General features: G+C 42.5%; 1 protein-coding gene across 2 annotated transcripts; it reads right to left on the reverse strand.

Moving 5' to 3' along the window:
* Positions 1-993: 993 nt before the first annotated feature.
* Positions 994-10,226, reverse strand: LOC133124668 (CD276 antigen-like). 2 transcript variants are annotated; one of them, XM_061236059.1, is made up of 7 exons: positions 10,085-10,226; positions 9,825-9,990; positions 7,099-7,154; positions 4,657-4,974; positions 3,770-4,021; positions 3,127-3,254; positions 994-2,596 (listed from the first exon to the last, which is right to left on the reverse strand). In XM_061236059.1, exons 2-7 carry the CDS (start codon positions 9,836-9,838, stop codon positions 2,516-2,518), a joined length of 849 nt encoding a protein of 282 aa, XP_061092043.1. In that variant the 5' UTR covers positions 9,839-9,990; positions 10,085-10,226; the 3' UTR covers positions 994-2,515. The 2 variants fall into 2 exon arrangements, with proteins under 2 accessions (XP_061092043.1, XP_061092042.1); XM_061236058.1 differs by having other exon boundaries at positions 3,127-3,257.
* Between the last annotated feature and the right edge of the window lie 1,633 nt (positions 10,227-11,859).

The following is an 11,859-nucleotide window of genomic DNA, read 5'->3' on the forward strand; positions in this document are numbered from 1 at the left end:
TAAAAACAGTAAGAAATGTTTATTGAGAATATAAAAAGTTAAAGCATATGTACATCTCAGTTCATGTGTAATATAGTGCAATACTAAATATCAAAAATTCAAAAATATCAGACGGCAAAATATATTTCAGAGTTCGGTTCCATCAGCAGACTGTGGGAATTTGTTCACATTCCAGAAAATTCCACTCATGAATCATATGAAGAAGCAGGTTTAATCATTCCTACACGGACGAGCTGGGTGAAGTTGAGGCAGAAGCCCATGTCTCCTGCAGAACAGCCCTCTGGCCTTTTGGAAGGCATCACAGACCACAAACTCCTTCACAGAGTGAAGCTTGTTGACATCACTTCTCATCACTACATCATCTTGTCTGTCTTTTGCAAAAACACCACGATGCAGCCAGAGCAGTGAGTCATGCATTACTAAGACACACTGCCAATACTTTGAGATGCAGCCCCTATATTGCCAACACACACGGCCGTTTCATCTTAAATTCAGGACAGTCTTTGATTGGCCCCTCGCTGAGCCTGGTTTGGACAGGATTATCTTGTAAAAAAAACTTTATCAAAATGACATAAACACAAGGTAACATTACTGTATATGACAGCAGATTACAAATATAAAGACATAATACACAGCTTCACTACTAAAAAAAAAAGACATCTGTAATGTACACTTATTGTACACTATTATATTCTTATATAATCATTTAGGGATGAACTATACACTGGGTTCGCTTGTTTGTTTACTTAAGACCAGCTCTGGAAAGTTCTTTTTTTAGACTTTTTATTAAGGAACATTTTAAATATTCACATTTGAAAAGTACTGGCCTTTTAAAGCACTTTTTGCTACACAGTTTGAAAGTATCAAGTTGCAAAACCTGTCACCATATACAGGACAGTGCGGACGTCTTAGGCACCAAAGACTTTATTATATATATATATATATATATATATATATATATATATATATATATGTTTATTTTTTTGTGTGTGTTTTGACTTTTTACATAAAAACTTGATCAAGGCTGTCTGAGATCAGAAGCAAGGAGCCAACCAAAGTCTGCAGAAGAACTGTGGCAAGTTCTCCAACATGCTGGGAACAACCTCCCTGCTGATTGTCTTAGCCAACGCTGTCCTGCAGTTCTATATCTCAGAGAAGTGATGCAGTTTTAATGCCGAAGGGTGGTCACAAAAAATATTGATTTGATTCAGTTTTTAACTATTTTGCCAAATTACTAAAATGTTATGTAAAATGTATAGTATGTTCATTTAAGACCTTTCATTGATTTATTTTTTATCTTATCTGTACAGAATGTTATACAGGTCCCTTAGACTTTTGCACACTACTGTATATAAGATTAAGAACAGAAATACCAAGGCCCGCAATGCACAATGATCATTGGTCAGAAAAACATATTAACTACACAAAACATTGACCCCTTAAACAGTAGTGAGTATTCAGCTTTGCTAAACACCTGAAAATTGGACGTTTCGTTTTTGAATGTTTCAATGTTTTTTTATGTTCGGTCAGTAGTCAGATGCTAGTTTCGGATTATAACCTTATCACAATCTAAACATGCCGTGGATATTCACTCCGGGACACATTTTGCTACGGTTGATTTAACTTCCCTTTTCAACTTCCCCAAAAGCATTCCACTGGGTCAGCCAATCATGTTGCCCGATTTTAACAGTGACTTTCAGCCAATCACTGCCTCCCTGTCAGTTTAATTCATCAGGACTAAAAAACTACAATGGCATTCAAATAATTATGGTTTAATTATTAGTGAAAATACAGGGTGGTCCAGTGGAATATTTGGTGAGGATGAAGCATAGCTCTGGGACCTATACGTGTGCAGAAGCACAACTCCACAGGAAACTGAAACTTAAGAAGTAAACATGTTTTTCTGGTAATACTACAACAAGGCATGAACTACTGCAGTCATTCACCAGCTACTGAGAAGTTATCATGTTCAGGTTTCTTCAGTATTTGTACATCATTAATTCATGTTAACAACTACATAAGTTCATGCCAATTCATGTACCTTTATTGTAAATTGTGTAGCTATCAAGCCGCAATCTGCTTATTTCCATAAATAGACATATTTTTGAGCGATTCACTTATTTTATACTCTGTGAAATGCATTTCTGAATCAGACAATGACTTTTCATTCTTTGGAGTTACAGCTTGACTGTCATGTATGTGAAAAGCAGGAAATTCACCTCAGTGGGTCATTTAGCTACACACATACTTTCAAACAGGTTCATACCGCAGACAGGAGATATAAGACAGAGGTAATACAGTGCAGATCCCATGGGGAGAAAGTTCTGTATAATGTATTATAAATACATACACTTGCACACACATGGCTAATGCATGCATGTGACAGACAGGGCGTGTGCGTCTGTGCTGTGGCGGCCCAGCGCCCGGCAACAGGTCGGCCCCGCCCACTCCGCTCAACCGAGGTCCGCCCCTTCCGCTGTGACCTTGTGCTGTTGCCATGGAAACAGCCTGTCAATCATCCGGACTGTGATTCGTTCAACCGCGATCCGCAAGTCCCGCCTTCGGCCGACGATGCACGCTCGTACGGGCCAGAAACCTGTCAATCACAGCGTCATAGCAACGGCACGTCAATCAAAGCTGAAGTGCGTTTTAGTCAGGGAGCTGAAGTGTGTTTTAGTCAGGGAGCTGAATTGTGTTTTAGTCAGGGAGCTGAATTGTGTTTTAGTCAGGGAGCTGAAGTGTGTTTTAGTCAGGGAGCTGAATTGTGTTTTAGTCAGGGAGTTGAATTGTGTTTTAGTCAGGGAGCTGAATTGTGTTTTAATCAGGGAGCTGAAGTGTGTTTTAGTCAGGGAGCTGAATTGTGTTTTAGTCAGGGAGCTGAATTGTGTTTTAGTCAGGGAGCTGAAGTGTGTTTTAGTCAGGGAGCTGAATTGTGTTTTAGTCAGGGAGTTGAATTGTGTTTTAGTCAGGGAGCTGAATTGTGTTTTAATCAGGGAGCTGAATTGTGTTTTAATCAGGGAGCTGAAGTGTGTTTTAGTCAGGGAGCTGAAGTGTGTTTTAGTCAGGGAGCTGAAGTGTGTTTTAGTCAGGGAGTTGGAGTGTGCTGTTGACAGGGAAGATGGCTACCTTTGAGCTGGGACATGGCTTCCATGCGGTGAAGAGGACGATGAGGAACACAGCAGCCAGAATGAGGAGAACAGACCCCACGGCCAGCGAGGCTTTCAGCTCCTCACTCACACGGGGCGCTTTCACACCTTCTGAAACAAAAACACCACGTCTCTATCAACACACACACACACACACACACACACACTCACACTTACCCTGTCAGTCTCTATCCCTACCTGTACCAGCTCTGTGAAACAGACACACCACAACACAAATACAGGTATACACACAAACACATGTGTATACACACACATGGCTCAGGCAGTAAGAGCAGTCGTCTGGCAGTCGGAGGGTTGCCGGTTCGATCCCCCGCCCGGGCTGTGTCGAAGTGTCCCTGAGCAAGACACCTAACCCCTAAAATGCTCCTGACGAGCTGGTCGGTGCCTTGCATGGCAGCCAATCGCTGTTGGTGTGTGAGTGTGTGTATGAATGGGTGAATGAGAAGCATCAATTGTACAGTGCTGTGGATAAAGGCACTATATAAATGCCAACCATTTACCATTTACACATAGGTGTATACATTAGAGGCATTTGTATATACACACACATACAGGCATACACAGACACACACACACACACACACACACACACACACACTCACCCGGTGAGCAGGTGATTGTGATGTTGTGCTGCAGTGGTGGATTCTCCAGCACACACTGCACTGTGGAGGAGTGGTTAGTGGTCCTCAGGATGCTGGTGATGTTATAGAGGCCAGTGAGGTGGTCCTGGGTGTACTTCTCCACAGCCTGGCCTGCCTGCAGCCAGTAGACCCTCCCCTCAGGGAATCCCCCACTGGCAGTGCACTGGTAGAGCTCTCCAGTGCTGTTCGTAGAGCACTGCAGGCTGTAGGGTGCTGCGATACCGAGACAAGCTAATGCTAATGAGACAAGCTAATGAGACAAGCTAATGCTAATGAGACAAGCTCGTTACAATGCTAATGAGACAAGCTCGTTACAATGCTAATGAGACAAGCTCGTTACAATGCTAATGAGACAAGCTTGTTACAATGCTAATGAGACAAGCTAATGCTAATGAGACAAGCTAATGAGACAAGCTAATTATAATGCTAATGAGACAAGCTAATGCTAATGCTATTGAGACAAGCTAATGCTAATGAGACAAGCTAATGCTAATGTTAAAGAGACAAGCTAATGCTAATGCTAATGAGACAAGCTAATACAAATGAGACAGGTAGGTACATAAAACTGTAGCTCTAGCCAACAGAGAATAATTAATTTGTACCATTTCTTGCTTGTAAAAGGTACTCATCAGTAGCCAAATTATCAGTATAACTATACCAATAGTTATACCAAAAAAGGTAATAAATGGTACCCATTATTGCACTTGCAGGGTACATTTGGGAAATGTGTTCCTTAAAGAACAAAAATGTACCTCCACTGTACCTTAATGTCTAACAGCATGGTGAGTGAGTGACCTAAAATGAAAACGGCACAGTGTTTATGTAGACACAAAATGTCCGCTGCTCACCAGTGACTTCCAGAGAGACGGTGACGTTGGTGATTTTAGGGTTATTGTAGTGGCAGGAGTATGTCTTCCCATCGGACACGCGCACGCGCTGGAGATGCAGAGAGCAGTTTCCCGGATCGGCAGGGTAGAAAAGGCGAGTGCGGTTGAGGAACTGGGGGGAGATGTTCTCCGTGCGCGTCTTGGCAATGGCGTAGTTGACGTTGGTGTGCTGACCGATCTGCCACACCAGGTAGTGCTCGTCCGGCGGGGGGTGGGGGCAGGAGCAGGGCAGGAGCACGTCTCCACCAACCACTGCGCGTACGGTCGCCTGCATGTTCACTGGGGCCAAAACACAGAGAGGGATAAGAGATAGGGCCTTCATACACACACAGAGAAAATAATTAGGGCCTTCATACACACTTACAGACACAGAAAACAATAATACACAAACTCACATGTACACACACACAGCAAGGAGTTAGGGCCTCTATACACCCACATAGTGTATACAGAGAGAGGGGTTGGAATCTCTATAGAACCAGACACACATAGAAAGGTGTTAGGATCTGGGCACAAACACACACAAAAGAATGGCTTTAAGACTAACCCAAGACGTTTTTCCCTTTCTTTTTGCCCTTTAATACCTTCACCTGACTAAGACCATTTTCCTCAGAAAAATACACTCCAAATGTCTCACTTCAATTCGAACCATGTCATTGAGCATGAAACAATGCGCGTGTCCTATGTTACGTGTGAGTTCACAAATGTCAATCCTTTCCCAAGCGAACTCATGTTTGCTCTTTATAGAGCATAAAGCCATGAGAGCAAAGATCAGGTCAGTGTGCATCTACTGTATGAGAAGGCATGATTGGCCAATATGTGACTGACGCATGAGAGGAGGAAGGAAGCTGGCTGCCCAAAGTAAAGAGGTAAGAAATGGAGCCCAACCCAGTTTCACTGCGTCTGAGAGGTTTATCATCGAGACACGAGACACAGAGCTTTCACTTCTGCTGAAACTGTCTCTCTTACACACACCCACACACACACCCACGCACACTCACGCACACTCACGCACACTCACGCACACACACGCACGCGCGCACACACACACGCACGCGCGCACACACACACGCACGCGCGCACACACACACGCGCACACACGCACACACACACAGACCTTTCACTTCTGCTGAAACTGTCTCTCTTACACACACACTCACACACCCGCACAAATAAACGCACACGCACAGAGCTTTCACTTCTGCTGAAACTATCTCTCTCACCCACACACACACACACACACACACACACACATTATATTACATTACATTACATTATTGGCATTTGGCAGACACTCTTGTCCATTGACGTACAGTTGACTAAGCAGGAGACAATCCTCCCCTGGAGCAATGCAGGGTTAAGGGCCTTGCTCAAGGGCCCAACGGCTGTGCGAATCTTATTGTGGCTACACTGGGGATTGAACCACCAACCTTGCGGGTCCCAGTCATTTACCTTAACCACTATGCTACAGGCCACATGTACATACAGGCACACACACACACACGCACACACACACAAGGAGACACACACACACCCACACAACATGTGCAATCACGTTTGGGCACTGTTTGCTTGACAAGTCAATTTTTTTTTTTTTTTGGCAAATCTTCAGATAGAGACTTGGTAAGACAAGAACTTTCTTTCCCCATTGCCAATATTTTTGTCTTAATTAGCTAAAAAGTTAAATAAATTAGATTTTAAGTCTACATATAAGACTAAAATACTTTTATTATACATGTTGTTTTGGTCTTCTGGGGTCTCTCTGTGTGTGAAACATAAAAACAAAAGTAATTTGTCTTAAATTCAGATTTTAAATATCATCTCTATTGCTTTCTTATACTAAAAATGACAACAATAATAAATAAGAAACAATATTGGCAATGAGCTGAGAAATATTAAAATCCATGTTCTGCTTGAAAGCAAAAAGTAAGATTTTAAGTCTGGCTACAAAAGGAAAAGATTTCTTAAGAGAACTTTCTTCAGGAGACTACAGCCATATTACTCTGGTCTATCGACGCCTCGTTGTTTTACAAATAAAATAACTGTGGCAAATGCTTTTACTTTTAAGCAATCTTGCGCAAGTCTAAAAAATGTAAACAGCACACACAATGCGAGCAGCCGCCACCTCATGAGAACAGAAAGGATTTGCTGTGCCGTTTACTTTGTAATCCTACACCGAGAAGCGGAGTTCCGCAGAGACAGCGAGTGGGAACCTCTCCTTTCCCCTGGAGTAAAAAAACACAGTATCCCTCCATCCGTGAATTCAGACACACGGCGAAAACAAGCAATCCTCTCTGTTCTGCAGGAGCACTAACTGACGGGCGATCAACACGCTCAGCTGGGTTCGGGGGCAGGGAAAAGGCTGAGGTGACGGAGAGGTGTGTCGGGTACGGACAAACTCACCAGGTAGGAGAGAAGAAGCCAGAAGAATCCAGACCAGTCCCATGATGCCCAAAACCCTGCGGAGAAGAGTGAGGGATAACATCACTGCTTTAGTCCATCCTGCTCTGGGCCAATTACCTCACTGTTTTGGCTTCAAATACTTTTCTGTACTTCATTGAGCTTGTTTGCTGTATTGGAACCAATGAAATCCTCAAAAAGTTCAAACGCTGCCTTCTGGCCCTCTTCACTGTCTCAACTGCCCCTTGCTAAATCCATCGAGCACAGAGAATTGTTTGAATCCAAAACAATTACTTATTTAACAACATTTTATTAAATTTGACGTCCACACATCATCGGACATAGCAGGAGTGGCACTTCATAACGTATCATGGTTATAACATTATGAATGCATGCCAGCCCTGGAGCAACACAGAGCTGTGTGAGCCAGACACACCCTTTAACTGAACAACAAACCATTCAGATTTTCTGTAAACTAACACAGTAAACTAACACAGTAAACTAACGCCGCAGTAAACTAACACAGTAAACTAACGACGCAGTAAACTAACGGCACAGTAAACTAACGCCGCAGTAAACTAACACAGTAAACTAACGCCGCAGTAAACTAACGGCACAGTAAACTAACGGCACAGTAAACTAACGGCACAGTAAACTAATGCCGCAGTAAACTAACACAGTAAACTAACGGCACAGTAAACTAACGGCACAGTAAACTAACGGCACAGTAAACTAATGCCGCAGTAAACTAATGCCGCAGTAAACTAACACCGCAGTAAACTAACACAGTAAACTAATTGGGTGTTGGGGTGTTTGCGTTGTTGTTGAGTGTTGAGTGTTGGCAGGGCAGGTGGCGAGTACTTTTTACTCAAAGTGAAATAAGAGTTAAAGCAGCCAAGAATAACTTCAAGTGGGTGCAAAGCGAACAGCTAAGATTTAGGTTCTATAAATTGAAATGGTAAGATGAAGGCATTTTGTTACTAACCAGCTTGTAGCCTAGCAGCTTGTAGCAAATTGGCTAAGGTACATGACTGGGACCTGTAGCTTAGTGGCTAAGGTACATGACTGGGAGCTGGAAGGTCGGTGGTTCAAGCCCCGGTGTAGCCCTGATAAGATCTCCTCCATCAGACTAAGATTATGGCAGCCATGGAATGAGCTGCACACAAATTTATAATGTCATATGCCTGATGCCATTCTCATTATTAACAAATGGGCTTTCTTCAAACGTTTAGCTCAACTAATCCACACTTTTAGCATTTAGATTTTAGATCTATGCCAGCTGTCAGTCCATCAATTAAGCCCATCAATAAAATTGTAACATTTAAAAAAAAGAGGCAGCACACCACAGAAAATGAACACATTCGTTGTCTCAGAATTGACTAAGCCATGCAGTGTATGATATGTGCCAAGATCACAAAGCTACTACATGCGATGTAAAATGGTGAATGGTTGGAATTTACACAGCGCCTTTATCCAAAGCGCTGTACAATTGATGCTTCTCATTCACCCATTCATACACACACTCACACACCGACGGCGATCGGCTGCCGTGCAAGGCGCCGACCAGCTCGTCAGGAGCATTTGGGGGTTAGGTCATCCTCCAACTGCCAGATGACCGCTCTTACATACAGTATTATATTATAACATTATAACAGCAATATCAACCCCTGTGAACCTCTGTCACATCCACAGAGAAGCACTGCACAGGACAACATGTGCTGCAATGGTGACAGAACAGTTACTGTGTGGTCAAAGAATACTGCAATCATGGACTGTATGAAAATGTCTGCAATATAAGATCAATCAGAAGTGAGCCCCCAATATTCATTCGTTTAATTTACTACAATTATTGTATTACTTTTATAAATACATATATTTTTATTGCACGTACAACTACTAAAAAACTGTTTTACCATTACCACGAGTTTTTTTTTGTCATATAATGTCATTTTTGTTTTAATTAACACATTCATGTAATCTTTGTATGCGTCTTATAACTCGCGTTTGTAAAATTTAGTCTAACTTTTGTGTTTTGAATTCAGCGTTTTAACCGGGGGTTTTCTGTTCGTTTTTGTGCTGAAGATTTAAAGGTAACCGCACAAAAACGATCAGAAAACCCCCAGTTTTGAGCAGAAGGCACAGCTGTAAGACAGGGGCAAGGCAATCGCTCCCCGTTTATTGTTAATCGTTAATCGATACCGGGGCATATTGTAGCTTACAGGACAGAGCAAAGTGCGGTCCGTATAGGCTACAATTTTATACATTAATGTTACATATGCGTCGGCTGTATGAGATAGCCTTCTAACAATGAAGAGCTAATCGCTCTACCCGATACCCCCAACGGGGAACATCCGTTCTCGGAGGCAGAAGAAGATATGTCTGATCTCCACTTTACTTGGTCTTTCGCGCAAAACATTCGCTGAGGTTAGCTAACTTACTGATGTGCGTCATATCATGTGTAATCACTCAGTAATGTGATAACGACCAAAAAGGTGACAATGATACTGTAAAAAGTTTGAAAAAATCAGCAGTTGCATCAGAACTCTAAGCATAGGCTACGGTTGTTATTGAAATGTAAAACGCTAAGAAAGAAAGAAAAGTAACCATAATCAATACGGTGGCCTAAAACGTGCGCCTATATCATAAAGTTAAATGATAACCCATTGACCTAATAAAGATTTATCACCGATCACAAACAATAAAATACACGAATCAAGAGGCAGGCATACCCGCGATTGTGCATGTTTTGGCCGCAGACCTCCAGCAGTCCCGCAGGATGAGGTGAGATTGCAGTGGAAGTGTTGCTGGCCGCGGGGGTGGAGGTTTTTACCGGGACAGCCCCAGCACTGTAGCCGACCAATCGCGCAGCTCCGCCTCTCGCAGTGACCTGAAAAGCTGGACAGACACGCATTTCCTGATGAGATTTAAACATGTTCGCTCTTCGTGTGTTGAATCAGGGTTCTACAGCACGGGTCCTTTTTGTTTTCACCTTAAAATTCACACCCAAGTAACAAGGCAGAGTAACAACAGCGAGACCCAGCAGCTGCGGCTACCCGGGACCAGGGTTGCAGTTCCTGGTGTAAAAACCATCTATGACCATCTTGAAATTACCAGCTACCAGCTGTTTCAGGACATAGTTTGAGCTGGCCAAACCTTGTCGAGTACGGAGCCGGTCTGAACTGGCCAACCAGCTATCAGCGGTTTCAAAACCTAGCTTGTTTTTTTCTTTTTTTTCAGTCCAAGGTTGTATAAAGCCAGGTTCACCTGGGTTTAATTGATATACAGTAAGTTGTAAATCGCATAACATAACCTCCTTCTGGGTAATATCCAGCACGTTCAGGATGATTGTGTAATTTAGTTGTCAGCGGTAGTTGCTGCCGTTAATAGCGAGGTAATTCAATCGCGTTAAAAACGTCAAAGTCGGACAGAACCAGTCTTGAGTGAAAATATAGGGCAATTATTCATCTTATCGTCCCAGGCACATGACGAATGACAACGACATGTCTGGACACACACGCCACTAATTACCGACTGCCACCTGCTGAGTTGCAACCTTTACCTGTATTTCCGATTCTGCCCATTATATCTTATATTATATCTTATATATATTATACCCCAACGATAGCAACAGAAGGCTACACACGTGTCGGAATACAGATAGTCTAAGGAATTTAGTGAAGATTTTAGTAAAACGCGTGACCCATAGAAAGTCAGTCATGAATATTAATATGGCACAGGGGCGGCCTATAGCGTTGTGGTTAAGGTACATGACCTTGTAGCATAGTGGTTAAGGTATATGACCCTGTAGCATAGTGGTTAAGGTACATGACCCTGTAGCGTAGTGGTTAAGGTACATGACCCTGTAGTGTAGTGGTTAAGGTACATGACCCTGTAGCGTAGTTGTTAAGGTACATGACCCTGTAGCGTAGTGGTTAAGGTACATGACCCTATAGCGTAGTGGTTAAGGTACATGACCCTGTAGCGTAGTGGTTAAGGTACATGACTGGGACCCGCAAGGTCGGTGGTTCTAATGCCAGTGTAGCCACAATAAGATCTACACAGCTGTTGGGCCCTTAACCCTGCATTGCTCCAGGGGCAGATTGTCTCCCGCTTAGTCTAATCAACTGTATGTCACTCTGGATAAGAGTGTCTGCCAAATGCCAATAATGTAATGTAACAAACAAGAGCTTAATTAATTATCTCATTTTAGAAAATAAGTAGCATTTGCATTTATTTCTCGTTGAAACCTGGCTCAAGAACGATGGTACTGCAGCCCTTGCTGCATGTCCCCTAATTTTAAGTTCTTTGAGTCAATAAGACAGGATAAAAGGGGTGGTGGTATTGTCCCTGTCTTTTCTGATCAGTTTTGCTGTTCTGAGACTGATCTGGGTTAAATTTTTTAAAATCTTTTGAATGCCTCACTATTGTGTTGAAAGCTGATTCAAATGTGCTTATTTTAACAATATACAGACCACCCAAGCAATCCTCAGTATTTCTTCCTGAATTCTCCAAGCTTTTGTCCACTATTATACTAATTATGACCGAATAATCCTTAGTGGAGATATTAATATTCATATCAATAACAGCAATGACTCATGGGCTATGGAGTTTGTGAATCTCTTAGACAATCTAGAACTAATGCAACATGTTACCGATGCTACCCACCAACTGGGCAACACACTGGATTTGGTAATATCACATGGGATAAAGATTGAGAATGTTCTAGTGTGACATTACTATCTCTGATCATTACTGTGTATTATT

The sequence above is a fragment of the Conger conger genome, chromosome 3 (assembly GCF_963514075.1).
Source record: "Conger conger chromosome 3, fConCon1.1, whole genome shotgun sequence".
Taxonomy (NCBI): Eukaryota; Metazoa; Chordata; class Actinopteri; order Anguilliformes; family Congridae; genus Conger; species Conger conger.